At 52.1% G+C, this 26,976-nt stretch overlaps 7 protein-coding genes across 11 annotated transcripts; 5 read left to right on the top strand and 2 right to left on the bottom strand.

Moving 5' to 3' along the window:
* Positions 1–3,688: 3,688 nt before the first annotated feature.
* PV09_08469 (uncharacterized protein) lies at positions 3,689–7,254 on the top strand. The gene is made up of 3 exons (XM_016362378.1): positions 3,689–4,081; positions 4,404–4,617; positions 4,688–7,254. The coding sequence occupies exons 2-3, from the start codon at positions 4,563–4,565 to the stop codon at positions 6,253–6,255; spliced, it is 1,623 nt and encodes a 540-aa protein (XP_016209826.1). The 5' UTR covers positions 3,689–4,081; positions 4,404–4,562; the 3' UTR covers positions 6,256–7,254.
* Positions 7,255–10,141: 2,887 nt separating this feature from the next.
* Positions 10,142–11,519, top strand: PV09_08468 (uncharacterized protein; the record flags this gene model as incomplete). Its single annotated transcript, XM_016362377.1, has 1 exon — positions 10,142–11,519. The coding sequence occupies one exon, from the start codon at positions 10,142–10,144 to the stop codon at positions 11,465–11,467; it is 1,326 nt and encodes a 441-aa protein (XP_016209825.1). The 3' UTR covers positions 11,468–11,519.
* On the bottom strand, positions 11,494–12,905 carry PV09_08467. 3 transcript variants are annotated; one of them, XM_016362374.1, is made up of 4 exons: positions 12,808–12,905; positions 12,720–12,760; positions 12,574–12,657; positions 11,494–12,500 (listed from the first exon to the last, which is right to left on the bottom strand). In XM_016362374.1, the coding sequence occupies exons 1-4, from the start codon at positions 12,853–12,855 to the stop codon at positions 11,858–11,860; spliced, it is 816 nt and encodes a 271-aa protein (XP_016209822.1). In that variant the 5' UTR covers positions 12,856–12,905; the 3' UTR covers positions 11,494–11,857. The 3 variants fall into 3 exon arrangements, with proteins under 3 accessions (XP_016209822.1, XP_016209823.1, XP_016209824.1); XM_016362375.1 differs by having other exon boundaries at positions 12,574–12,760; XM_016362376.1 differs by having other exon boundaries at positions 11,494–12,760.
* Positions 12,906–13,194: 289 nt separating this feature from the next.
* PV09_08466 lies at positions 13,195–14,633 on the top strand. Of its 3 annotated transcripts, none has more exons than XM_016362372.1 (5): positions 13,195–13,218; positions 13,267–13,279; positions 13,373–14,006; positions 14,070–14,156; positions 14,229–14,633. In XM_016362372.1, the coding sequence occupies exons 3-5, from the start codon at positions 13,788–13,790 to the stop codon at positions 14,334–14,336; spliced, it is 414 nt and encodes a 137-aa protein (XP_016209820.1). In that variant the 5' UTR covers positions 13,195–13,218; positions 13,267–13,279; positions 13,373–13,787; the 3' UTR covers positions 14,337–14,633. The 3 variants fall into 3 exon arrangements, with proteins under 3 accessions (XP_016209820.1, XP_016209821.1, XP_016209819.1); XM_016362373.1 differs by lacking the exon at positions 13,195–13,218 and having other exon boundaries at positions 13,243–13,279; positions 13,373–13,502; positions 13,617–14,006; XM_016362371.1 differs by lacking the exon at positions 13,195–13,218 and having other exon boundaries at positions 13,243–13,279.
* Positions 14,436–17,417, bottom strand: PV09_08465 (uncharacterized protein). The gene is made up of 2 exons (XM_016362370.1): positions 17,318–17,417; positions 14,436–17,248 (listed from the first exon to the last, which is right to left on the bottom strand). Exons 1-2 carry the CDS (start codon positions 17,344–17,346, stop codon positions 16,495–16,497), a joined length of 783 nt encoding a protein of 260 aa, XP_016209818.1. The 5' UTR covers positions 17,347–17,417; the 3' UTR covers positions 14,436–16,494.
* A 3,829-nt stretch (positions 17,418–21,246) lies between these two features.
* Positions 21,247–23,305, top strand: PV09_08464 (uncharacterized protein). The gene is made up of 4 exons (XM_016362369.1): positions 21,247–21,487; positions 21,901–22,382; positions 22,435–22,742; positions 22,801–23,305. Exons 2-4 carry the CDS (start codon positions 21,979–21,981, stop codon positions 22,875–22,877), a joined length of 789 nt encoding a protein of 262 aa, XP_016209817.1. The 5' UTR covers positions 21,247–21,487; positions 21,901–21,978; the 3' UTR covers positions 22,878–23,305.
* A 392-nt stretch (positions 23,306–23,697) lies between these two features.
* PV09_08463 (uncharacterized protein) lies at positions 23,698–26,852 on the top strand. The gene is made up of 4 exons (XM_016362368.1): positions 23,698–24,331; positions 24,399–25,116; positions 25,172–25,959; positions 26,013–26,852. The coding sequence occupies exons 1-4, from the start codon at positions 23,917–23,919 to the stop codon at positions 26,537–26,539; spliced, it is 2,448 nt and encodes an 815-aa protein (XP_016209816.1). The 5' UTR covers positions 23,698–23,916; the 3' UTR covers positions 26,540–26,852.
* The last annotated feature ends 124 nt before the right edge of the window (positions 26,853–26,976 follow it).

The raw sequence follows: 26,976 nt of genomic DNA, 5'->3' as shown, positions 1-26,976 counted from the left end.
GTCCTGGGCCTTGTCTGGCCTGGCAATAGTCACAGATCTGAACGCAATTGAGCCAGCATGGTATGACGGTAAACGGTTCACATCCAAAGGCATAGCGCCGCGTACAAAGAAGAAGCATACAAGCTGTGGACCGAATGGTGGCAACAACTTGAGCAAACCAAGATACAAGGATGGATTAAAAGGATCATGATCCATATACCAATCATAATTGCACTCAGAGGTGATAACAACTACGAGGGTGTTCAAGCATAAAAACCAAAGCAAAGCAATCGCCGGCACTTGATACTGATACCGAGTGTGAATCTGATGACAGTTCGGCATCGGTATAGATTTCTATAACACCACAACGTTATAAATCACCAAGATTATAATTTATAGTCATTTTTCAAGTACCTACGTGTCTATACACGATGTTTTGAGAAATCGTCCATCTGCCTAGCATTTTGATGGGGCCAATACTTGCCTCCCAATTTGGACGTGCGCGGACCCGATAAGAAACTTTTGAAAGGCGCCTCCGTAGAAAGGCAATAATCAGCAGAGAACCGATCGCCCCCTCATGGGGCCTAGAGGTTTGGCTTTTGCCTCAGGTGATGGGCTGGGTTTGCTTGCGAGACAACAGCACAAGCGAGCCAATTGAGACGCAGCGGACGCAGCGGCCCTATGTGTCAGCAGAGCAAGATTTGACGAGCGGGATCTGTATCCGCGCCAGCGATTCGGGCCCTTCAGAAGGACTCATCTCGGGCACGGTTCCTCCCATGTTTCGTCGGGAGCCAATGACGGGTAAGCCAGTATGTAGCTTGTTTTTTTCTTCACAAGGTCACCACTCGTAGTGCGGAAAAGCACAGTAGGCGAACAGTCCTCAGCTGCGTGGAGGTAGGTGCTAGACCTACTACTGCTTCCACTACCAACAGTAGTACCAATGTACGGTAGTCGTGGTAGTTGTACAAAGCGCACCAAGATTCCAGGCACTACGAAACCCACACGCGCCAAATTCTGCTCCCGTCTTGCTTGTTGGGGCCCGTCTCACTCGCTTCTCTCACCCTCCACCAAAGTTTTGCAATGCGTCGCTACCGTCGAACGCACTTTTTAATCCACAGGCAAGGACGCGAATGATGGGGACCCAAACAAACGCCCTTCCAACAAAAGGAACCGAGAGTCAAAGAATAGGGGTGCTCGGTTCTAGGCTGTTCCGTCCTCCCAGCGTCGTGGAGATGTTGTGTCTTCGCTCGTCGGTCGTCCTGCGAAGCCCGGACGGTCCCTCCGTCGTGCGAGTCGTTACCAAGGTGTTGGGGTGCTGTGCAGCCGGACATTTCCCTGACATGACACCGAGACACTGGGCATATTCCCGACTTCGCGGGCATTTCAGCTCTCCTCCCACTTTACCGGCTATGTCCGTGCATCGCGCAATGCGACAGCAGCGAAACGTCAGGCGCGATGCCGCACGGTTGTCTGCGACTTTTGCGTTTCGTTGACGGAGCGACGTGTTTTTTCTACTGCTGGTGCCGCCAAAAAAAGGGACAGCCAACAGCACACGGGCCGTTTTGTGTGCACCCGCCTCCGATGGGGGGACGCAGAGAGGATGGAAAAGGCACAACATGGCAGCCCGTGGCGAATCACAAGAACAGCTGTCCCACAGTCCAGAAAGGCTAAAAGATCAGAGGATCGCACAACGTCTGATGGAACGACGGTTCTCGCTTTGTCGTCGTGCATGAGACCACGAACAGGGGTTGCTTGTCCAACGGCGCAGAGGCAGAGGAAATCAAAACGACGATTCGCTTGTGCTCTGGAACAGCCGTGATTCCATGCAGGGCACGCCCTCGCCTTTCTCTTTGTTTCCCACCCTCCTTTGCAGCGGGCCAAAGAGTCGTGAGCACGACTTTTACCATGGCCGCCTTCGCGTGAGCACGTTCGAGGAACTGGGCATCGCTCTGGGTGTTGAATGGCTGATCCGCCCATGCACGAACGAAGATAGGCAATGTCGATTTCTTTTCGAATCAAAAGCCAGAGAAGAGAAACTGGAAGCTACACTCTTCCTGACTTTTGCCAATTGTATTGAGGAAAGGCGTGCATGCGGCAAGACGGAGCGCAGTGTGCGCGCTCATCCACGGCGGGAGTCAAATCATGCACATTTTGGCGCAAAAAAAAAAAAAAAAATTCGAGTCCTGCGCTGCGCTGCCTTATCTCGCTTTGGCAGGTTGCGATTGGGGACCAGCGCACATCCGGGGCCGGCTCTTGTTGCGTCTGGCTGGGCACGAAGCCCGTCCAGCAGTCAGCCATGTGCGCCTTGGCGAATGACCAAAATGCAAGGCGCCTCTTTGTCCGCTTTTCTTCTGGCAATTAGACGGCTGCCTGCATGTAGATCTGTCGCGTCCAAATCACGATATTTTTTGGCCGTGGGGACTGCTTTTAGGGATGGCCAATCCTTCTGGCGACTGACTTCGGCAGGATCCCCAGAGCTAGAGGAAAGAACATCGGCAGCCCTTGTCGATCCCGAGAGGAAAGAAAACGCCATGTGCTTGCCCTCTGGGATCATGGGATTGAAAGGATCAAGCGAGAAAGCCTGCCGTGGAGCGGCGACCAGTCAGGGAGCAGACGAGATACGCCACGCAGCCATGGAAGCGCACCAAATTGGTGGTCTTACAGGGACTCCCGACGGCGGGTGCTTGACTGGGAGCTGCGAGGGTTTCTTGCGGCAGAAGCGCTGCGGCGATAAACTGGACCTGCAAGCGCACTACTGAGTCACGGGTAGCGAACGGGGTTGAGAGGCGAGAGAGGTCGGGGGATCAGGTACGAGAGTTGACGTGAGTGCCGGGAGGAAAACGGGCTGGCGAAAGGGAAGGGAGAAGGACGAAGAGGGGGCGGGCAAGAGCAATGGGACGAGCGAATGAAAGGCAGTGGATGACGATGGGGAAGGGAGCGGCCAGAGGCAGCGTCTGCAACGCGCATGGCAGGCGATGCTCGTGGCACGACGGTCTGCTCTGGCGGCCATTCCCAGCCGTGGAACAGCACCGGAGAGGACAAGAGGCGTACAAGCACAAGTGGTGGTGCGGAGGCCGGAGTACAGGTAGCACGCAGCTGTCTCACAGTGGATCGGCCGGGCGTCGACGGGCGCAGACAGCGAGTCTGATTGCGTTTGGCTGTCACGTCCAACGTGTAGCGCGCCGGGCGCAGGCACTACTGTGGCGCCGCGAGCCCATTGGTTGGGCGTGGACCGCCACTGCAGCGGGGCCGGGCTGGACTGGCGCTAGCACCCATTGGTCCTAGCAGCTCAGACAGCCGTCGCCGGGCGGCTTGTGGGGCAGGAGCGGACTGGCCAGCTCAGGCCGGACGCTAGCCTGGACTGCCCGGGCCCGCACGCTTGGGTCCACTAAGGGCCCCCGTGCCGTCCGTTAGTGCGGGCGTGTGTGTGCCTGCGTACTGCTCGTCCTGCACGACCACCGCCCACTGAAGCGCGCCGTGTTTGGGCCGAGCAAACACGCTCACGCGTGCGCCTCCCTCTGCCCCGGTCCGAGCGGCGTGCGTGGTTGGCTGGGCGCGCGTACACGCACCCCCACCGCCGGCGCCCCAGCCTGTGCCGCTCACTCACCACCCCCCGTTGCCACAGACCACCCTCGCAGCCCGGCCTGCCTCTGTAGGCCCCTCCCCTTCGAACGCCGCGTGCTGCTTGGTTTCCGCACCTGCGCTTTCCCTTACTCTTCATCCCTCTCCCTCACTCGTCCTTTCCTCCCTCCAGCTCAGTCGTCTTCCTCCTCGTCGCTTCGTCCTCTGCGGGAGAGACAACCTGCTTCGCTCGCTCCCTGTCCGCTCGCAGTCGGAGCTCGAGGCTTCAAGTTGTCTTGTCCGCGCCGTCGTCCCCTCGTTCGCTCGTCATCTGCTCCTCCTGCGCACGCTTCTGCAGTCTCTCCACGAGGCTCTCTGATCCTCCTCCCTCCCATATCCCCCCCCTCCCCCCCAAAATTCTTGCGCTACGGGCCACCATCTTCTGCACCACTTCGTCCCGCCGATAGCACCACGCAAGGTCATTACCTTTCCTTTCGACTGCACATATTTGTCGCTGCTGACCTGCTTCGTTCGTGTTCTTGTAAGTTTTTCTTTGTTTAAAGCCCTCGTTCCTGGCCCACCCGTTCCTCGTCAAATCACAGCGCCTCCCACGGCTCTGGGAACCCTATCGCTGGCGTACCCAAAACGCCAAAACAGGCTACCAGACAATGGTTGCAAATGATTGTCAAACGTCGACCGAAGAATGGGCCAGTTTCCGGTTCATGCAAGATGCAAGACTCGGAAGCCTGTCTCAGCCAGCTGCGTGGCGCCTGGATCAATTCGCACGACTCGCTCCCATCAAACTGCCCACTCCGCCCGTCGGAATCCCTCTTTATACCAGCCGCTGACCCGCTGTCTTCCAGGCTTTTCGCTCCCGTCGTAATTCCTTCATTCCGCAAGGCAGCCTCCCCGTCTTTCCTGTCAACCATGGCGTCCGCCGGTGTCATTCCTGTCGCCAACGAGACGAAGGCGACGTCGTCGCGTATCACAAAGGAGGGCCGAAAGATTACCTATGTTATGTTATGCAGGTGATCCAACAGCCGGAGCGTGCTAGGGCCTGCGGGTCCGGTGCAAAGTGTAAGTTGGCCGGCAATGGTCCACCGATCCTCGAAAAGCAAGTCGTCCAACCGTGCTGACGATGGTGAAGCATCTGCTGACAGGCGCCCTGTTGATCCACCCCCAATCGTCGACCTGCGCGTGTACGAAGGCGCCAATGCCGAGAACGACATCACTTTCCAGTACAACGCAAACTTCTTCCTCTTCGCAACGCTCGAGAATGCCCGTCCCCTCGCCCAGGGCCGCGTACCTCCGTCGCAGCCGGCCTTCCCCGTTCTGACTGGCACTCCTGTCTCAGGCATGGCATACCTCGACCGTCCGTCGCCTGCCGGCTACTTCATCTTTCCCGACTTGTCGGTGCGACACGAGGGCAAGTACCGCCTCGGCTTCTCGCTCTATGAAGAGTTGAAGGACTCGAAGGACCTGGACACGGAGACTCCTCAGAACGCGGAGATTCAGAAGAGCGCCCACGTCTCTCACAGACTGGAGGTCAAGTCCGTCCCTTTCACCGTCTTTAGCGCCAAGAAGTTCCCGGGCTTGTCCGAGAGCACTTCGTTGAGCAAACTTGTTGCCGAGCAGGGCTGCCGTGTCCGCATCCGACGTGACGTCCGCATGAGACGACGGGAGACCAAGGCCGGCCATGATTACGACAACGACTACGATGATCATGAATTCCAACGCAGCAGAGCCTCTGCGACGCCGGATGTCTATGTTAAGCCCCATCCGGGATCAACACCGCAGATGCCCATGCATGACATCGACCGTCCTCGCTCGGTCAGCAATGCTAGCCAGGTCTCGCACATGACCGGTAGGCGTCCATCTGTAGAGCAAATCAACCAGGCATACCAGCCGCCAGGTTCCCAGCAATATCCCAGCGCCATGGCTCCACAGACACCGCAGGCCATGTATCCGCCGCAAATGGCTCCACAGTGGCAGCAACCGCCCCCGCCAGTGAACAACTACGGCATGCAGCCACCTCAGCCGTATCATCAACAGAATTACCCATCACCTGCGGTCAACGGTCAATACAACAACTTCGCGACGCCGCAATACCCCTCCTACGAGCAGCAGAACGGACACATGCGTCACAACAGCATCGACTCTTACCCAGCCCCTCCATCCGGGCCGCCACCTCCAGTTCCGACATCACAGCCTGTCTCGTATCCGAGCAGCAGCCAATCTGGAGCGCCTTTCGGTCAAGTAGATTCGTACGGACGGCCGATGAACGCTCAAATCCAGCCAGCGCAGTCACCGCACCAGAACATTCCGATGCAGCCTCACTTCTCGTCTGGTCCGGCTCACTCGCCCTCGACGTCGAAGCACGACTCCATTTCTCCGTATCAGCAGCAGGCCCCGTCCGTTCCCTCGGCAGATCAACAAGGGTACTACCCATCCGCTTCAGTCGCCCCACCCAGATTCCAAAATATGACACAACCGTCCGGTGCCACTAAGCGAACTTGGGACTCCACCTTTGACGGAAGTCATATGGATCAGCCTCTTCGCGGAGGTGCTCGTCCTCCCTCGTCTCCAATGGAGAACAAGTATGCCTACGCTGACGGCGTTGACGATGATCCTCAGGCTGCTCTGGACGAAGCCGCCATGAGCTACAGACGCGCCGATGGGACGGAAAGACGGCGTCGTCTTCCCGTTGTTGGTTAAGCACGTGCTCCAATCACCATGTCTCCGGAAACAAAACTTGATTGTTTGTCTATTGCTGGTGGCTGATGTCCTTGACGCATAAGATTGACTTTGCTTGACGGGAATATTTTTATATTAAAATACCCAATGGCTTCAGCACATCTTGATGGCGTTTTCTCTGCGGGTTTGTTTCTCTTCTTTGCGACACGAGACGGCGCAAAAGAAGGTTACGAAGTGCTCAGCTTCACCTACCACTTCGTCTTGTGAGAGTCCAGGAAATTTCTTTTTTTTTATGCAATTATCTGGGATCCTTCTGGGCGTTTCCAAATTTTTGGGATATCTCTCGATAATTTTCAATGCAACCAGGTTAAGAGGGTGCAAAATCAAGGTCCTCGTATTCGGCCTGCGCTACGACACCAGCCCATCGAGCACACATCGACCGTCTCATTACGCCTTTTCATTGACTCGCCTTTCTCATTTGTGTCTAAAGTGTTTGGATAAGCATCGACCTCATTCGATTCAGCAACTACGAACTCTTGTTTGGCATTCACGAAAACGGAGACGAACCCACTGTTACGACGAAGCAGACAGAACTTGGAGAGGCGAGCTTGGGGTCTTCATTTAATCTACATTTTTTCACATTATAACTTACATACGTCACCAGTTGTCATAAAATTCAATCCTTTTTCAATTCTGGTGTTTCTGTTGGGCTTCATTCGAGTACCAGCTTTTCGGATACCGCGGCAAGGGGGTTCAGGCATTGTAGGAACAAAAGTCCGACGTGCACGTCTTGCAGAGAAGCTGGGGTTGAAGAAGAAGAGATCAAATCAAGCAATGCCAGCCAACATATGTTTCAATCATTCTCCATCATTTGATGACTTGTCCTTACTCCACTTAGGTTGACACGCGTGCCCTTATTCCTTGCTCCGTGCTGTTTCTGTTCGCAGGGTGTCTTTGACAGAGAAGCCGTGGGCCCTCGTTGCTACCAGGCAAACGGTTGTTTCAGCGACCCAGACGATGCAAGCAAGATTGAATTGTTGGAACGCTGGGGCGGGGCCGCTACGGCTTCCTGGGAAGTCCATGACTCGACAGTGCAGTGGAAGAGAATATGAAAGTTTTGAAGTCTGCCGTAAGGCCGCCGCGCTTGATTCGTCCCAAGACCCGCATCATCCTTGCCTCTCCGTGATGAGCAGCGGCGACCAGGGTTTCCTGCCGGACCTCCAATGTTGGGCTGGATCCTCTTTACTACGATTATTGTGCTGGTTGGGACCCCCAGGAAATTCGTCTCGCTGTTTTCTCAACCCTCCCGAGCTGTGCTTAAGAGTACCCTCCCCGTCTATTCTTTTTCCCTTCTCCCTTCTTGGTGGTTGGGGGCGGCAGAGAACAGACTTTGTCTCACGTCAGATGCTGGTCGGCTGTGCTATCGAAGGTCTCGACATCGTCTTTATCAGCGGGTGCACGTGCGTGTGGAGATGTGTACTTGTATGTGTGGGCGTGTCTGTTCAGCACCACATCTGAGGAAATTTGACGGACGATTGGCGAAGCGGCAGGAGCCGCTATGCCGGCCCGTTCGAACCTTTTTATTTGCTATCGCACAGGCTTCTCGATCTAGAATATACTCCGCGGAAGGCGGGCCAACGTCTATATGTGCTCTGTTCTAACAAAACAACAGCAAGGTAGCATATCCGCCACCGATTGGATTCCGTTCCCGGACGACGGTGCTCGTTGTTCGCTTACTGTAGTATCCGGCCAAATTATCGTTAGTATGGGGCGTTTAGCCACCATCCTAGGTGTCATTTATATTGCTTAGATAAGCTACCATATAGCGTGGCCCCCATTTACATCAATTACATCTTGACAGCGCTTTTGCATAGTATCTAGTAGGCGTTGCAGCTGATCAGATGTAATGGATGCCCAAGCCTCGTTCACTGCAATACGCAGGTTATCATAGGATAACTATGTATCCCCCCCCCCCCCCCCCACCCACTTATTCTCTATATAATCTTTCATCCAATTCCAAATAGTCTCAATAGGGTTTAGATCAGGTGAGAATGGTGGCCATTCGATCATCCTAACCAGGCGATCTTGTAACTCTTGAATGGTGTCTCTTGCACGATGACCAGGAGCATTATCTTGCATGAAAGAGAGGTATGGATTCATCCTAATCCAGCCATGGATTAACGGCACAATGTGATCGCAGTACGCGACCTTATTGATTGACCCCCAATCCTTCTCCCAGAAGAGATGTGGTCCTTTAGTAGTGCCATTGAAACTGCCCCAGAACATCCAACCACGCCGTTTATGGATCTTATCAACTAAACAGGTGTTATCTAGTTCCTTGCCTATACGCCGAGTGACCAACCTCTTGCGATGTCTACCGCCGGTGACCCAGGTCTCATCACTCCATAAGATTGAGTGCCATTGATCTGGGGTCCAATGTACGTGGTCATATGCCCATTGCAGTCTCTTAATTCTGTTAGCTTCAGATAGTGGAGGTTTGGCACGGGCGACGTACCGCCTATAGCCTGCCTTTCGTAGTGTGCTGCGGATCGCGTACTCGCCAACACCCCAATGATTGAATGTGACTGTTGCGAGGTACTGGTAGGTCATCTGGCGCGTCTCTCTTGATTGACTGACATACTTGATTAACTCGGCAGCCTGTTCATTTGACAATTGCTGAAGGTCGCCCACGTCGTTTCTTTGGTGTTGATTGTTCAGCCTCTACAGCCAGTTGTACCTGGCGGTATGTACAGCCTATGTAACTCTGAATCTCTGCATACGTGTGACCAACGTCTCGCAAAGTACGAATCTGAAGCCGTTGATCGCGTGTAAGGTAGATTGCCTTGCCGGCGCGGTGGTGTCGATGGAGGCGTTCTTGAGCATAGGATCCTAGCATCCTGATCTAACACGTACGTGAGACGTGTACCTCTTCAAAAAGATCAAGATGAGTAAGAAAAGAAAAGACCAATTAGATGCAATCCTCGTGCGAAATAATAATGGTAACCAAAATTTGGTGGCGCCACTTGGGGGCCTTGATGGCGGCGATAATTTGGCCGGATACCACAGTACTGAGGCGGCGATGCCTTCGCCGCGCTTCCAAATGGCTCGTCACACTCCAAAGACGTTTCTTTTTTTTAACCTATATCCCCACTAGCTTTTTTTTTTTTTTTAATTCTTTCTCCTTGAGCTCGGTCCTTCTGTTTCTCCATCTTCTCAACACGTTGTGATTCTATTGGTTGCGGGTAGCGTCTCCACCATGTGAAACCTCGTTCGTGGAGACGTTCGTGGACAAGTTTGATGATCGGTATTCTATGCCGTTTGCGCTAAGGCTGAAGCAAACAGCAATGCGTTTATACATCCCGTCCAAACCTACCCTCCCCCAAGCTGCGTAATGCGTATTATTATTTGCGACCTATTGTTAAAGGACGCAGCCCATGGTCGCAGCTATCAGTCGCAGCTCGCGCTGTCCCGTATCGCCATACGTAGTTTTTGATCTCATCTAGTGACAGCCTACTCGCCCCGGCTCCTAGATCAACACGCCGCGCTGTTGCTAAGGTTCGTCCTCAAGGAGAAATGAAAAGAAAACTTAAGTTCAGAACGCCCTGGCACGAGCCGATTCAAGAAATCCCAAACGTAGTCCCTCTTGAAGTCCGGCATCTTTTTGAGTTTCTTTCTACCCCGCACGCGGGCACCGGCGCTGTTTCGCGAAACTTATCCGTCTCATGATGAAGAGCCTTCCCCTGCTAGATATCGTACAGACGGTCGTTGAGCGCACCGGGAAGTTCAAATCAACAGCAGGAGCCTTAGGCCAAAAAAGAAAAAAAATCTTTGCCACCCGTCCCGGATCGTTTCTTTGGCCGGCGACGGTCCTGTTACCCGGCGATTAGCCGATACCGGTTGATATCAAATGTTCGCTCAAACTCTGCGCAAGAGTCGTGTACCGAATCCAAAGTTTGTAATTTTCAAGGGGTCATACTCTCGCTGCATTTCCATCGCTGCACGCGACGCGTCGAGGGAGAGGTCCGGTCCTCTAGCCGGCTTGCGCGTTCTCGACCTTTCCCGCATACTCGCGGGTCCCTTTTGCACTCAATTGCTCGCAGACTATGGCGCCGACGTGATCAAGATCGAACAACCGGGCACCGGCGACGACACGCGTCACTGGCGCGCCAAGGGGGAGGCGGACCACTGGCTGGTGTCGTCACCCATGTCGTTCTACTTCACCGCCGTCAACAGGAACAAACGCAGCATGACGCTGGACTTGAAAAAGCAGACAGGTCTCAACATCCTGTATGATCTTGTGAAGCGGAGTGACGTCCTCGTCGAGAACTTCGTCCCCGGGAAAAGCGACGAACTGGGTTTCGGATACGACAAGGTGAGGAGCCTGAACAGCAGACTCGTGTACGCGAGCATCTCTGGATACGGCGCCAGCGGACCATACTCGACCCGTGCGGGCTACGATGCTATCGCCGCAGCGGAGGGCGGGCTCATGCACATCACTGGCGAAGCAGACGGCAAGCCTCTACGTCCCGGACTGGGTATGGTCGACATGAGTACCGGCATGCTCATGCACGGAGCCATCCTTGCCGCGTTAAGAGCCCGTGACACGACGGGCCGCGGACAGAAGCTGGATGTCAGCCTGTTTGAGACGCAGCTGAGCCTGTTGATCAACATTGGCGTCAACTGGCTCAACATGGGCATCGAAGGTAGGAGATACGGAGCTGCGCACCCAAGCATATGCCCTTACGACACGTACAGGACGAAGGACGGGTACCTGGCTCTCGGAGCAAATAATGAAAAGCAATGGCACGTGCTGTGCGACAGGCTGGGTCGAAACGATTTACGGGAAGACCGAAGATTTGGGTCGAACCCGCTGCGGGTGCAGAATCGAGAGGTGCTCGATGAGATCCTCAAAGAGACCTTGCTGCAGAAGACGAATGCGGAGTGGCTTGCCACGCTTGAAAACAGCGGGCTTGCTCATGGCCCAGTCAATACGATACAAAAGGCCTTTGAGCACCCGCAAGCTCAGGCTAGGGACATGGTCCAGGAGAAAGAGTCGGCATACACAGCTGTCGGCAAGATAATGATGATCGGCCCGCCAGTCAAATTCAGCGAGGACGGAGCGGGGATTCGTACCATTGCTCCGCTGCTAGGCGAGCATACTGAGGACGTGCTGCGAGAGCTTGGCTATGACGGACAGCAAATTGGAAGCCTGAGAAAGCAGGGCGTGGTATAGCAAGCATAGTCAAGCACAAAAAAGCGGTTGAAAAGAGCTCTGTAAAATTCCGGTGCATTAGGACGTGAACCATTTCTAGTAAATCGCAAGTGATACGTGCTGCTCCCTCTCTCTCTCTCTCTCTCTCTCTCTCTTTTCCTACCGCAAGACCGGACTTGGGGCTCTTGTTTTCCTCAACGACCGGCTCTCTGCATAGTTCTCCCACGTCAGGCCAAGGTGAAGATTTCTCTACGACGTTCTCGTCGTCGGCACTGGGCCTTCGACCTCGACGGAACAAGATACAGACCCGACCGCCACTGAACTCGCCTCCGCCGTCAGCCCTTGGGGTCGCCTAGAATCTTTGACCTCCCATGCCACATATTAGGGCATCTGAGACTGAAATTCGACATTTCAGGACGCACACTGGGCTTTGGTGTTGACCACGTCTAACCCCTCCCGTCCTCCGCGTCGTTGTCCTCGCAGCCTCGGGTCTCTGGACCTGTCGACCACTGATTCGCCCGACAGATAGCTCTGAGTAGGAGTAGGAAGAGGGAGACAATGTATGCCGTCAACGGGGCTTGGTGCCAGAGGCTCCACCCTGTATTCGGAAGACGACGAGGCGAGCGGAGACCCGGGTCGGGCACACTGCTCGCTCCTGGACCGTCTCCTCTGTCTCGCCTTGAGCTTCTTGGATGCAGCCGGCATTTCCTCGGCCGCTCTCCCGCTCGCTTGCAGAGCCTGTCTGCCCTCTTCCAGCTGCATGATCTGCTTGCGGGCGTACTCGTTGTATCGCTCCAGCGCCTTGGTTACCTCGACCACACGGCGCAGGGCCGGGTGCATCTGGCGCCGTTGGGCAACGGGCTGTGGCCGGTAAAAAATGTCGTCAACTTGACTGTGGACGTGGCCCCTGTGGGCCGGTGTCATCCTGTTCCAGGGCGACCGCAGCTTGTCCAATAGCTGCTCCGTCGACTGCTCGCTGAGCGCCTCTGGAGCACAAGCTGTGTGGACAGAGCCTGTGCTTGCTTTACAATGCGCTTGTGCGAGGATGTAAGCTCTGAGAGGGTTAGCTGCGTCGAAATTTCAAATCTAAGTGGCGTTACAACGAGGTCACAAAAAGAGATGTCTACCTCACTTGGGAGTGATGCTTCCTCAGCTTAAGCATCTTTCTCTTCATCTCATCGCTTCTACATCGGCTCACTTCGAGCGCGTCACTTGAGATCACGAAGCCGTCAGCATTTTGAAAAGAGATCTGAAAGCCGGACACCTGTCGTACATTGCAAAAGGCACGTGAGACGTCGCTTGGGCAAGGATAAGCTAAGTGTGTGTCATTCGAGCTCCATGTGGCTTCGGAATTAACTCACGGCGATGTTTTGTTCCGATACTCGATCATAACCCATTCTGACATGCATGGGACTTGAAGGGTCGTCTCGCTACGTATGCACAGAGGGTTGTTGACAGAGAATAGATGAGGAATACTCCGTAATTTTCTTCGTAATCCGTACATTATATGCACTGCCGCATGTGGTTAGCGCAAAACTAGCACACAAGCTGCTTCCTCTAACTGATTGATATCCTTCGAAGATTACATTTAGATTTGGAATAGATTCATGCAAGACTAGGAGTTCACACTTCGAACAGCGAATATACTGGTCCACACAAGCAAAGCGGAACAACGTTTGCGGAATTCTGGGAAATGCGTTCCAAGGACGTAGTACCAAACCTAAGGTACTCCTAGCGCTTCCGACCAAGTTCAGGGATTGAATGGGAATATGGCAATTAACTACCCCCGAATGTGAGAATTTTGCTGAGACAGGGGAAAGATGGTTACTTGAGGTGTGGGACATTCTGCGTACTACTGCTTAGTAGCACGTCATTTTGAAGTTCTTCCGTTTGTAGCTAACCCTTTGCTTTGGATCTCAATGATAGAACCCTGCATAAAATTGTTTTGGTCAGGCCGATATGACATTGGAAAGTCATCAGTTGCCATGATCGCAGCTTCATACCGTTGAACGCTAACATGTTCCCGTGTTATCCAGACCCTATTGCACGCATGTCAGTATGTTATAAATTGACGGCCGTTCTTGTGAATTTGGTTGTCAGTTTTGCATGAGGGGCTAATTCCAAATCTCGTATTGTCTTCCAATCCAACGATCTGGCTGATACAAGGTAGTTTCCATGGCCCAGACGTATTGCAGCCCTTCAAAGATGGCCTGCAAAAGCAAGGCTTTAGGACGTCAACCGTCGCTCTTCTCTCCAATATTTGAATTCCTGAGCTGCATGAGGACATTGTACAAGGAGAAAACGATTGCCACTCGGGAGCAAGCTGAGAGGCTCTTAGAAAATGGACAAGACGTGCTCACAATCATGCACTCTTACACCGGCATGCCGGGTACGGAATCGCTGGAAGGACTTGGTAACAGGGAGAGGGCTAGGGAAGACGGGCGTGGTTGGTCCTTTGTGCATCTGCGCATTCGTGGAAGGCGGGAGGGCGTCAAGACTGATCGAGGACGCGCCGCTCGGGAAAGATCGGCTTTTGGGGAAGCTGAGATTCGACATCAGAGTTAGTCACACCCGATGACCGCCTGGTAAGCGTTACAAGCGAAAGCGCTGATTACTCGGACAGGAAGATAGCAGGCAACATTGCAGCAGTGCAATTCAATGCTTCTATCGAGATCCCCTTCAAGCACAGACTCAGGAATTGGCGAAATTGGTATGAACATCATATGTTTCCGCAAATCATGCTTGAGTTAAGCTATGCATAATGTTGACGTCGTAAGCACAGGTACCACAAGGCAGTAACACGAGAGTTAAATTAGATACCCGTCTCACATGGCTAGCGTACAAGATCATTCCCATACGTTTGTTTCTGGAGAAAAGGATTAGGCTATAGTAATAGAGCTTAAAGAACTCGTGGTTGAGTGGGTTAAAGCTTCAGGAGCCGATATCGAAACTATGAGATGGAACATGACACATTCATCGATCTTTGTTCATCCGATTGTGGCGTCAAATTTTCTTGCTTGAAAGGGGAGTAGGATACATCGTCATTGTGAGATCTTAGGTTATCCTGAGACATGCCCGGGAAAACGTTTACAATCTTTCTAGAACCTTGGCTTGGCCCATGATATTCAACTCAGATCTTGATGGAAACAGACCCTACTCTTCCCTTTGGAATTTTTTTTATTTCCACCACTGTCCTGGCGTAGAACCAAAGGCAGCAGTTGACATACAACTCATATCCCCATTGAGAAGCTTCCAATAAATAACTTTGAGCAGTTCTTGCTCTTCTTTCTTCAGCTTCGAATAAATCTTCGACGTAAAAACAGCCCCGACTTGCTTTCTTAGTGCCTTCACGAGATAAAGGCAATGCCCGGCTATCAATCATCCAATTCTCCGGTCATCTCCCACAGGTAATGGCCTTTGAATGGGGCGATTCCGCTCATTATTCAGCCGCTGCACCAACATGCTCGCGCTTTGGGAGACAAGAATATAGACGAGTTGGGCGTTCATGGGGGGCGGTGTGGACACGAAATCTAGGCACGTCAAGGTCGATTTCACAGCTCAGTGCCAGGAGCAGACTCGTATCACGACCGAAATCCAGGAAAACCTTTGGAAATAAGGAGAATCCAAAGTTAACAGGCGCATTTATTTTCAGAGCCATGTTGAGCAGATGACGGGAAACGTCGCGCTCACAATTTTCTGCAGCAATTTCATTGCGATCGAAGATTCGCTTGGCCCACTAGCGTGCTCTCGAGAGTCGAAGGTCTTTACTGACATGCTCAACCGACTGTGTCGTCTAAAGTGTGCCCATGGGCCGCGGCTAGGTGATGGGCCTCAATAGCAAGATCATCATGTTTTCCTTCATAAGCGGCTCGTAAACGGCTTCTGGCGGTAGACATAGAAATATCGCCGTAAATTTTTCTAAGGTGGTAGCTCGAGCGTGATATCTCGGCGCTTGCGGATGATCAATTGCCAGGTGGCTGTAGATGCCGAGCATATATGTATCTATGAAAGCTACTGGCACTTTCAGTGATCCCATTTGTAGAAGGAACTCACGGGTAGCCGTCACGTTAGCTAAAGTTGAGCAAATTCGCAGAGATCCACGATCCATCGACAAGCCTGCAGATATTCCAACAGCTTTCAGCAGAGTGCTCCCAAAGCTCAGTTGCCACTATGCAATATCCTTCCTCATGTTGATCAGGAATGAGGTCGAGTGACATTCATGCCATACGTGTCCAGAGAATTGAAGTTGTCTCCTCAAATTCTCAATAGTAATTTGCGGCCGAAGAACAGCGTTGGAGGAACTGCCTGGATCTGTAACTCCCCGAATGAGTGCCACAGGGCCACAAAGATAGCCATTGCCTCTTAACACACCCAATAATGGGGCTCGTACATGCCGCTGTATAACCCAAATTGCCTGATTGAACCTTTCACTGTTTGACGTCTTCGAGTCAACGAAAACCAAGGCGCCAGCCCTGAGTTCCCGATCTTCTGCGTTTGCGCTTCATGTAAAACAATGTGCAGGCGAAGAAGTTGATCTGGGTTGTCCTCAGGTTCGATATGTAGAACGCGCAGGTGGAATAGTGCAGAGGACTGCCGGAGCACTTTAGCTGACGCTGCGGTGTAGATTGTTTTCTCCGTTGCTGCTCTTCTAAAATTGCGGAGCTCTTCCAGTGTATGAAACCATGGACTTGAGTCGACAGCGGAGCGAGAATTTGTCATTCTGGGATGGTTTGAAATGTCTTTTAGGCCTGCACGACTTTTTGTGACACATTTGAAAGCATGCGTCTTGTGCCTTCACCTACTTTCTATCTGTATCCTCAGTATCGTTTGATAATATTACGCAATATCGTAGACAGAGAACCGTCAATAGTCGACAAAATGATAACGAGAGTCGAGCTACTAGCTGGAACTCTGATCCGGATCAACAAATGACCGAATGTTGCGAAGCAGACACCTTCCGCCTCGGGCGCTTCTCATCAGCATCAAACCATCGGATCATCAGATTCACATCGAATGGATCATCAGTAATATCGCCTGAATCTGACAGTTCAATCATTGACATCGCCGTTGTCTTTTCCACTTGTTTGCTGCGCACGTGCTGCGGCTTTCCTTTCCTTCTCTTTCGCTCGCTGTCTTAGCTTCTTGTCTCGATTTTTCTTCGACTTTTTCATGCGTTCTGCTAGCTCTTTGTCAATCTCCGCGATGCGCGCCAGCCGAACACGCTCCGCCTCCTTTTGCAATTTTTTCCGTACAGCAACCCTCGACTTCTTGCCAGGTCGCTTCCGCCTCTTCTTATCGAACACTGTGCTTATCTCACCTTGCCAGGTCTTGATTCCATCAGTGTCTTTACTTAGCGCATCTGTAGCATGTGATGTCGAGAGCGTTTGAAGCTTTATCACTCGGCACGGCAGGTTAAGTCCGGGACAGGGCATCTTGGACATCTCTATTACTTGTTCCCCAGAAAGCGCGACGCTATTCAGCTGCGCCTGCTCCTTGACCGATGGTTGGCCTTTAAAGTAATAGCTCTTTGGACGACCGCGGGCGAGATTGGCCGACTCTTCCTTGCACGCAGGCGAATGTAGTCGGATGCGAATCACGGGCATTTGAGACTCTGTTGTTGATGCAAATAGCCTGAATTCAAGCTCTTCGACTTCTTTCTGACCTCCATCTTCACTCTTTGTGTCTTCCCGAGGTTGCGCTATATCTGTATACTCGTAGGTGACCGGTACGCGGTCAAGAAATAGCTGCTGGAGTTTTACGTCCGGCTTGGGAGATTTGGACCTGAGATCATTTCGTCGAACGCTTGCGGCTTCTCAGTCGACAGAAACATGGAGCTGGTTCAAAAAATTTTTTTAAATGAAAAAAACTTACTGCGTGACATTCTCCGTTCCGGCCATCATGTCATTGTCATCGCTTTACATGTCGTAGAGGAAACTCTGGTGCGTGCGAATAGCGCCAAGTCGGCTGCTCCCACTCCTGGAACTTGCACCGTGGTCAGTGGGATTCTTTTGCTCTTTATATTTCCAGAACGGCACCTCAAGAGTTTGAAGCGATATGCCTCAACCCACACGACGGGTATCTTGAAGAAACAATAAGTAAAATATTACTGTTATTGATGCTCTTGAAACCATGTTTTTACTTCGTATCTATATTCAGAGCTGCTCCGTACAACGTTGCAGATAGCGCCAAGTTGAAAGGCGATAACTTTGGCCTTCTCCACCTTGAGTGGTTGAACGAAGATTTTTATTTTTCCTTGTGACCCAAGTCCTCTGATACATCCTTCATTCACATTGAACTGTGTAATCATGCTCTGCACGTGCTTAAATATAATGTTGGAGCCTAACGAGAAGTGCCATCTCCTAGCCCTCCATTTAACCATATGACTGCGATCTACGGCTCCTTCGCAGCGTCTGCGACTGACATTAAGCAACATACACACCAATTACTTGATCATACCTCATCTTTTTGCTGGGGGACGAAGCCAAAAAGTTGCACTTAGCTCTCAAAGGTGTGCAAACACAACGTTGAAGGTTCCTGCTGCCCTACTTTGTCATTGAAATCAAGACAACCTTGACTACACAGGCACTGTAAATCACACAAGAAGAATGAGCTCGCTCGGCGCAGCCATAATGGTTGAATGACGAAGAGGAAGACACAAAGAAGGTAGGATTAGGCACATGCAGGTGTGGTCAGCCTGAAAGCCGGCGAACGGTAAGAGAGGAAGATCGCTCTAACAGAGGCTAGCTGAGGAGAATGTTCTTCTGCGCCACTGTGTATTCGAGCGGTTTATGTTGTTCGTAAAGAAGAACACGACAATCCCCATGTGTGTTCTTGGGGGCTATCGTTTCTTACGAGGGAAATTTGCTACTCTTGCTCCAGTGTGGGTGTGCGCGCTAGAGATTGCTCAGCCCTTAGAGTTCGTATACTCGGCATGAAGACACCGTGCGGCTTGATGGCAGTTTATGAGGCAGTCCAAACGAACAGGAATGTGCAATAGGCGTGAAGGTTTGAGCAAAGTCGCGAGCGAGATAGTACAACTGTACAAGAACGAGGCAGCCTGCGAGATGTGGTAGAAAGAGTGTCGATAGGATGACCTGACGCATAGACAAGATTCCTTCCTTATCCACAGCCTCGATCATCGTCAAAAGGGGTCCATCTTGAACGTACTGTACGGTTACTTTCACTGGTACTCAAAGTTCCGGGCTTTCTTCGATGTTGTGCATGTCGCACGCGTGTTTGAGTGTCCGAAGTGCAGCAAAAGTCTTGTTTGCTCGAAACAAAAGAAACCACCATGAGAACTGCTCTTGCAGAAGTGGAACAGCCATTCACATCGATCCGAAAGTTTCAACGGTGGCCAATCACCGGATGGCGACACTCGGAAAGGAGAGCGTTAAGTGAGACATGTCAAGCAGATGGAGCTCGTACTCGAGTCAAATTGCGAGATATGTATCACTTGAACAGCTGAAAAGTATATTCGATCGTGGGTCGCTGGTCCCACCAATGTCGGGAAAATCATTGATCTGTTCATCGTGTGACGAGACATCTCCGATTAGCTTTAGGACCATTAGATGAGGATGAGCCTTAAGTTGAAGAGGATCACGTCCTGAGACGATCAGGCGGACCGTGGCAGAAGGCAGCTGGCCCGTGTGACAAACTCTACGCTTTGTTGGTTCAGTTCTTTGACGTTAAACCTGAAGTCAAGAAAAAATCAATACTGTATAGACTGATCGGAACTTTCTCCATGCAGGTCTCCTCATTTTAGGTCTCCCAGTCATAAGAAAAAAAAATTTTTAGTCACCCCTCCGAGAGGTGGGGAGACTTTGTTTCAAGCACACGGCTGGTAATGACGCAGTACTGCACTGAACAAGGAGTACAGAGGTACCTCAGCGGATGCGGAAGACCGCCCCTTTTCGATCCCGGACCATATTATTCTTTGCAGTTGCCACAATCACCAAAAAGTACGAACAGGTGATTTCGGTGATGAGCAACTATACGGTTGATGAGGTGTAATTTGCAGTGCAAACGCCTGGAAGGCAAACATGAAACAGGAACCGCACACGTTCCTTGCAACAAAGCCGGACAGCAATGTACGATCGAAGACTGGCAAGACAGCAGATCGCGAAACAGAGAATGGCGAAACGAAACGTTTGAGTTTACTTCTCGAACACTGGTCGAAAATGGTAGGTAGTGGTGAATGGAGCCCAGAGCTAGCAGAGGTACCAGAGGCGCTTCGACAACTTCCAAGAGGTTGCGACAGCCGAATAGGAGGATGATGAGCAGCAGCCGCACGCAAGCAACTGACTAGTCAAGTTACAATTAGATCGAAGGGGGTTGTTTGTCAGGCCCAGCGCCAATTTTGGGCTGACAGTAGCGGAGTCTCGCGTGCCAGCCAAGATGGAGCCGGAAAGCCTCCTCCCCTCTCCTGAGCTGGACGGCATTATTGGCAGCGTCAAGTCCGTCCTCCAAGATAGCGGTAAATACTCTAGCCATGCTGCCAGGCTCCGGTACACGTAATCATGTAATTACTGTTTGTCGAGGAAAGCGTGGCTGCTCATCATCGATTCGACTAGGCCCGGCGTGCCTTAGCCAAGGGACAAGAGGACGAAAGCGTACCGTCATTTTCAAGCCCGCAGACGCGGAGCCAATTAACGAGGCGGGTAGATGCGCTGGGTGGATGAAATTCAGGAACATGGAGGGCTACGATTGGCGGGTGCCTGGACCAGCTGAGTGGGCCAAGCCGACAAGGCGCTGGAGGAGGAAAAATGATGAAACAAACCACACGGCGGAGGCGCAGGTACGATGCGTGAGCAGACCGAGGCCAGCTGCAACGACAGGTAATGAGCACACCGGCTGGGGAAGGTCGCTTGCGACGAGGGATCTGCCGGCGCCGGCAGCTGCCGGGAGAAGAGCGACAACACAGAGAAAAGCCGATGTGCGCAATGAAGCGACAACAGCGACGACGACTGACGAGGCACGCCGTGGGCGCGATATTCTGCAGGTGCTGATCTTGACATTATCAGCGTCGGCAGAAACAAAACAAAATAGAACAAAACATAAGAACTGCTGTTCGCCTTCGTATGTCGACTCCTCAGCACACGGCCTATGCTCCCGCCAGGGACGGGCGTGTGAGCACGACAGGATTGCGCACCCGTGATTACTTTGTGCACAGCATGTAACTTACTGTGGCATGTTTGGTAGCGACTCGCCAGACACGGCTTGACGGCAGTAATCTGTTGGGCTTCGTTTGCTCGTCCTCGGTCGCATCATGCTTCCGCAGGCGCCTGCGCTGGCCACCTCCGCAGCGAACCACGTACCTGTTGTTGTTGTTGCAGCGAAACGAGCACACTGAACAACCCCACGGCCAGGACGCTCAAAAAGAACCATAATGAAAAAGAATTAAAAGAGGTCCCAATCGTCTCGCCGCGAAAGATGTAGACACACGCACACGCAGCACCCACAGCACCCACAGCACCCACAGCACCCACAGCACCCGCCAAAGTCGACTCGGCCCTCCTTCCTGTCACATCCGCGTCTCCTCTTCGTCGTCGCGGTGGCTCTTCGGCCGTCGTTGTGATTATTATTGCTGTTCCTATTATTCTTTTTATTACCATCATCACCCTTCGCCTTATTATTCTCATTATCGTTCCGTTCGCACGGGGACCTCTACTGGGTTGCTGTTTAATGAATCCGCCTCCGATCTGCCAAGCCCTGCCACATCCGTGCTAGCGCTTGTGCACAGGCCCTGGGGTAACGGCCAGGGCCAGCTGGTGCCGCCGTAATTAACATCAACTCCTTTTAAGCTGTGAAGATCCCTCCTTGAACCGCCCTTTTCTATCACCATCGTTTTTCCGACCTCTAAACCTTCGTTTACATACCTTTCGCTCTCACCGTTTTCTCTGCCTCTTCGGCGTCCCTCTTTGGTCTCAATCGCGAGACTACCACGTTCCTTACAACCCTTTCGCTCCTTTACCCCATCCAGCCCTTCATCTAGCCCTAGAGGCTTGCATTGTCTGTCCTCAGCGAGGCAAGAAACAAGCAGAGGTCAGTTCCGTTTTACACTTCTGTTGCTGCCAGCATACTTGCCCCCGGTGAAACGCAAATCCCCCCAGCCGACGCCGTCCTTCTCCTTGCACAACCCTCTCTACGTTTGCGGAGCCGTCACTTGCACCATGCTATTCTTTCTGTCCGGCTTAAGCTTTCGATGCGCAAATCATCGACCGGCTCCCCCAAGGCTGCATTGTCGCTCCAATCGCCTCGAATCTGTTGTCTTCGCGAGGTTAGAGGGCAATCAGTCGGACTATAAAGCCCTCGCTTCGCTTCATAGACTACACCGTCAGCCTTGTGCCAAGCCGTTCCACGCTCTTCACGCTCGCTACCCACGCTCGTTCTCTTCTCACTGTCGCTTCTTGCTCAGCGTCGTCGTTCTTTCCTGCAAATCTCTAACTCAACAGCAGTCTGTATTCCGGTTGATCCGTGAACGCGAATATCAATCAACACATTCGTCCACTGCAACCAGAATCTAAATCGTCAACATGCGTGCCACCATCATCGCTGCCCTTGCAGCCGTCGCTGCTGCGGCTCCAGCCGTCACTTATACTGAGATCGTAGACGTCTACACCACCGTCTGGGACGACGGCTCCTCCGTTGAGACCCCAGCCCCGTCTCCTGATTACGCTCAAAGCTGGGGCAATTGGGATACGCCAGCGGCTTCTCCGACTCCAGTCCAGGCCGCAACAACCTGGGCTCCGTCCCCAGCTGCATCCTCGGCTTCCAACTCTTACTCCGGCCAGGCGACTTCTCCGGACTACAGCACCGCTGTGGTCCAGCACCACAATGCACACCGCGCGAACCACTCTGCTCCAGATATTGTCTGGGACGACTCCCTCGCCGCAACCGCCCTGAAGATTGCCAGCTCCTGCGTCTACGCGCACGACGTGTGAGTGCTTTCAAGTTTGTGGACGGGTATTAAATGCTGACGTCGATCTTAGGTCTGTTGATGGTGGTGGATTCGGCCAGAACATCGCCGCCGGCGCTCCAGCCAGCAACATCTCCTCGGTCATCACTGATCTCTTCTACAACAACGAGGTCGGTAACTTCGCTGGTCTTTACGGAGAGGCAACTCCATCCAACATCAACGACGCGACTGCTTTCGATGGCTGGGGACACTTTACTCAGGTCGTCTGGAAGGGAAGCACTTCGGTCGGCTGTGCAACGTATGACTGCAGCGCTTCTGGTCTGGCCAACACTGGCAGCAGCGTCCCACCCTACTTTACTGTCTGCAACTACAAGCCAGCTGGTGAGTGATACTTGACACTAGTGATCGAAGCCGTCAGCACCGCTAATGATTAACGCAGGCAACTTCCTCGGCGAGTTCGCAGATAACGTCGGTGAACCACTCAACATGCCCTCCATCTCGTGGGCCAGCACCTAAGCTGATAGCTGCATTTGACGATTTTTTCTCCTTGACTCTTTTTCGTTCGACGTGCCCTTTGGCAACATTCGATCTCCCATTTCTTGGAGCGGTTCAGAGCATTTGTCGGCCATTTGACCATCCAGTATCAGTTCCTGATGGGGCTGCTGCTGCTATTGCTTCATTTGATAACTTCTTAACTCCTTTCTCCGTTCCGTAGCAAGGAAAGTCGTTGTTGTCAAGTGATGCAAGTATATGACAATTCCTTATTGCGATGGATGCGCGGTTTGACATATGTAAATATATTTTGATGGTCTGGGGGCAGTAAAACAGGCATTTTACCTAGAAAACCCTATCTGATCAAATCCCCTCAGACTAACACGACCTTGGCGTGTGCGGAGCACGATGGCCTTGCTACTTCATGACGAATGCGATTGATTGACAGTAAATTCATCTTCAACCTGAGTGAAAGTGCCCGCGCATGTTCCCGCTGCCCCGTCGAGAGCTTCATAACGAGGCGCGAGGGGAATACTCTGCATCTTAAGTGATCTTCAGATGACGTTCTTCGTTCAGTCCAACAAGCAGTCGCAGCGAGTTGGGCTGTCCTCGTATCTGTGCCGGCACTTCAAAGATCCGCAATCCTAATGAGTGCGACGAGTTACAAGAGAAAAACAAGCATGTCCCAAGGACAGGGACGATCCATGAAATGCGAATGAGAGACGCGGCCCGTCTTACGGGAAGCTTCTGGCCTGTGGAATCAAGGCTGACACTTTTGGTGCGTCTTTTGCATGACTTGTGGCGGGGCTGTAGGGCGGCGATGCGAAGCAAAATCCTCCACTATGGTGGGGGAGCAGCGGGTGGGATGGAAAGACATCAGTGATTACGTCGAATTATGCATGCTGAATGGCGGCTCTGCATCTTGGTAATGGCCTCCCAACATCGTCCGTGTTCCCAAAGCCCACAGGTAGCCCTTCTTCTCTTTTAAAAATTCATGTTAATCTCTGCTGCTTTATCGCTGTAATCATTGTATAATTATGTGAATGATACTGCCCATCTTCTTATGTTTCCATCGCCGTATGCTGCGCTGTCTCGTCAGCATCGAGAACTGTTCCGAGAAATTCTATCCGCACGCCGCCACTACCAAAGCTTCCACCTCCTCCGTCGCAGCCAGCTATCTCCACGCCCAACTCTTCCTTTGCGCAGAACAAACGCTCTACTGGCTTCCTTATATCAGCCTTTGATCTTTGAGATTAGGAGAGGAGCCAGGAGGATGGCGACGCAAAACTTTGTTGCGCAAGAAGGCGCTGGGTCCGAGGTCGTCCTTGCGAACAGGTTGAGCGAAAGCAGGAGCCCGTATGTGAGGGCGCACATGAACAACCCAGTTGCTTGGCAGATGTGGACACCTGAGGCTCTTGCGCTTGCAAAGAAGATGGACAGGTTGCTATTTGTGAGCATTGGATACAGTGCCTGCCATTGTAGGTTTTTCTACTCTCTTCACGGAACGATGAGGCTGTGGCATTGGCTAATGGTGGGGGACTGCAGGGTGCCACGTCATGGAGCGTGAATCCTTCGAGAATAAGGAGGTTGCGAAGATACTAAACGAGTCTTTCATACCTGTCAAGATCGACCGAGAGGAGAGGCCGGACATAGATAGAATTTACATGAATTATGTCCAGGCGACAACAGGTGGAGGGGGCTGGCCTTTGAATGTCTTCCTCACACCGGATCTAGAGCCACTGTTTGGAGGCACGTACTGGCCGGGCCCGGAGAGCGCGACACAAGTGAGCGGACACGTCAACTTCGTCGATATACTGATCAAGTTGAGGGACGTGTGGCAGAACGAGCGGCGGCGATGTCTTGACAGCGCGAAAGAGATCACAAGCCAGCTGCGTCAGTTCACTCAGGAGGGCTTGATCAGTCATCAGGACAGAAAAGAAGGCGACACTGGTGACGCGCTCGACCTGGAGTTGCTGGAGGAGGCGTACCAGTATTTCGTGGCGAAGTTCGACCCGAAGTTTGCGGGCTTTGGAAACGCGCCTAAGTTCCCAACGCCGGTCAATTTACGCTTTCTGCTGAGACTGGGGCGTGGTCCTGAGGAGTTGGTCCACGTGGTAGGTGAAGAAGAGTGCAGGAACGCTCAGGAAATGGTGTTAAAAACCTTGAGGGCAATGTGGAGAGGTGGTATCAAGGATCAAATAGGCCATGGCTTCGCTAGATATAGCGTCACTCGCGATTGGAGCCTGCCCCATTTTGAGAAAATGTATGTTGAGACAATCTCTATCACATGGACGCTATGGACGCTAATAGCTATGCAGGCTATACGACCAGGGACAACTTCTGTCAACATACCTAGACGCATATCTTATCTCAAAAGACCATGAATTTCTTGATGCTGTGCACGACATATCGACGTATCTTACCACCGCGCCAATAGCCTCACCTAGTGGCGGGTTTTACTCGGCCGAAGATGCAGACTCATTCTATAGACACAGCGATAAGGAGAAGCGCGAAGGCGCGTTTTATGTATGGACCCAGAAGGAGCTGCACGAAATTCTAGATCAGCCCGATGCTGACATCATCTCGCGATTCTACAACGTTGGAGAGAATGGCAACATAAGCCCGGAGCATGACGCACACGATGAGCTTATTAACCAGAATGTGCTTGCTGTGTCAAGCACTCCAGAAGAATTAGCGAAAGAGTTCGGGATGTCAGTTGACGAGGTCATCAAGGTATTAGGTAATTCACGGCAGAAGTTGCTCGATCATCGCAACAAAGAGCGCCCGCGACCTGCCTTGGACGATAAGATTGTCGTCGCGTGGAACGGACTAGCCATTGGTGCTTTGGCACGAGTTAGTGCAGCTATTGCACACACGGAACCGGAAAGGTCTAAAGCATATCTGAACTCTGCAGTCAAAGCGGCAGAGTTTATCAAGCAGGAGCTTTATAATAATACCACTGGCATGCTGAAGCGAGTGTATCGTGAAGGACCAGGCGACGCCCCTGCTTTCGCTGATGACTATGCCTTCCTCATTTCGGGCTTAATAGATTTGTATGAAGCAACATTCGACGATTCGTGGCTTGAATGGGCAGATGGGTTACAGAGTAAGTGATCTGTATCGTCAAATGAATAGCGCGCTGACTCAACACTTGGACAGAGAGGCAAATCGAGCTTTTCCATGACGCTGTGGGTGGTGGATTCTTCTCCACTGCCGCTGGACAAGCGGATCTCATTCTTCGACTCAAAGACGGTATGGACAATGCCGAGCCATCTACCAACGGCATCTCAGCGTCGAACCTCAACCGTCTCGGGTCGATTTTCGAAGATGAACAATACACCTCACTAGCAAATGGGACAGCACAAGCTTTTGAAGCAGAGATTTTGCAGCATCCTTTTCTCTTTGCAAGCCTCTTAGATTCTGTCGTAAGCGCACGACTAGGCATGACCAGCGTCGTTCTTACTGGCGAGGGTAAGCCAGTAGACGATGCTTTGCGCGTAGCTAGAGAGGGCTTTAGTAGCTTCCGAACCTTGGTCAGATTAGGTGTTGGCGCGAAGAGCGAATGGTTGAAGAGCAGGAATGAGCTGCTTGGTACGCTTGATGAGAGTAAACCCACAGTCCAAGTATGCGAAAATAGGACTTGTCGGTTGCTTGAGGAGGGAGAGATCATGCATGCCCTGAAATAAAACTTTGCTGGACTGTGCTAAGATTATGGTGAAGATGTTGTATGGACGACGAGTTTGAGCCGTACACTAAAATCGACAAAAACCTAGGCAACACTATAGCTTTCGCCAAACTAGCTTGGGATTCCTCCTCGAGCCAATGGCAACTATAGGTTGATTGCTTGGCTTATGCGTACAGTACAGGGCAAACAACATTCTGACTGTAGCTGATGACGCATTTAACACATGTTTAGCTAAGAGCAGTGCGAGATCCCTCATCCCACAATATAAATTAACAAATGTGGTAGACTATCCATTATTATGTTTGTTCGCCTAATTGCCAGCTCCCAAATTAAGTGGAATCCAACGTTTTCCAAATACGTGATCCATACTTTCTAGGGATTTTTCTACGGCTATCAATAAAATTCGTTCTGTCTTCGTATGCGCTGTTGGGCGCGTCC

This window comes from Verruconis gallopava (assembly GCF_000836295.1).
Source record: "Verruconis gallopava strain CBS 43764 unplaced genomic scaffold supercont1.41, whole genome shotgun sequence".
NCBI classification, from domain to species: Eukaryota; Fungi; Ascomycota; class Dothideomycetes; order Venturiales; family Sympoventuriaceae; genus Verruconis; species Verruconis gallopava.
Note: the sequence above shows the minus strand (reverse complement) of the source record. Positions and strands in the feature narration are given on the sequence as shown.

Bases quoted from the DNA above. Each gene is read 5' to 3' on its own strand.
- PV09_08469 (XM_016362378.1), top strand. From the start codon at position 4,563: ATGCAGGTGATCCAACAGCCGGAGCGTGCTAGGGCCTGCGGGTCCGGT. The intron at 4,618-4,687 runs GTAAGTTGGCCG...ACGATGGTGAAG, and splicing joins CTGCGGGTCCGGTGCAAAGT to CATCTGCTGACAGGCGCCCT.
- PV09_08467 (XM_016362374.1), bottom strand. From the start codon at position 12,855: ATGCATGTCAGAATGGGTTATGATCGAGTATCGGAACAAAACATCGCC. The intron at 12,658-12,719 runs GTACGACAGGTG...CGTGATCTCAAG, and splicing joins TCTCACGTGCCTTTTGCAAT to TGACGCGCTCGAAGTGAGCC. The intron at 12,501-12,573 runs GTAGACATCTCT...TAACCCTCTCAG, and splicing joins AAGCATCACTCCCAAGTGAG to AGCTTACATCCTCGCACAAG.
- PV09_08466 (XM_016362372.1), top strand. From the start codon at position 13,788: ATGGACAAGACGTGCTCACAATCATGCACTCTTACACCGGCATGCCGG. The intron at 14,007-14,069 runs GTTAGTCACACC...TTACTCGGACAG, and splicing joins AGCTGAGATTCGACATCAGA to GAAGATAGCAGGCAACATTG. The intron at 14,157-14,228 runs GTATGAACATCA...TCGTAAGCACAG, and splicing joins CTCAGGAATTGGCGAAATTG to GTACCACAAGGCAGTAACAC.
- PV09_08465 (XM_016362370.1), bottom strand. From the start codon at position 17,346: ATGATGGCCGGAACGGAGAATGTCACGCA. The intron at 17,249-17,317 runs GTAAGTTTTTTT...AGAAGCCGCAAG, and splicing joins GGAACGGAGAATGTCACGCA to CGTTCGACGAAATGATCTCA.
- PV09_08464 (XM_016362369.1), top strand. From the start codon at position 21,979: ATGCGTGCCACCATCATCGCTGCCCTTGCAGCCGTCGCTGCTGCGGCT. The intron at 22,383-22,434 runs GTGAGTGCTTTC...CGTCGATCTTAG, and splicing joins TGCGTCTACGCGCACGACGT to GTCTGTTGATGGTGGTGGAT. The intron at 22,743-22,800 runs GTGAGTGATACT...TGATTAACGCAG, and splicing joins CTGCAACTACAAGCCAGCTG to GCAACTTCCTCGGCGAGTTC.
- PV09_08463 (XM_016362368.1), top strand. From the start codon at position 23,917: ATGTTTCCATCGCCGTATGCTGCGCTGTCTCGTCAGCATCGAGAACTG. The intron at 24,332-24,398 runs GTAGGTTTTTCT...GGGGGACTGCAG, and splicing joins TGGATACAGTGCCTGCCATT to GGTGCCACGTCATGGAGCGT. The intron at 25,960-26,012 runs GTAAGTGATCTG...ACACTTGGACAG, and splicing joins ATGGGCAGATGGGTTACAGA to AGAGGCAAATCGAGCTTTTC.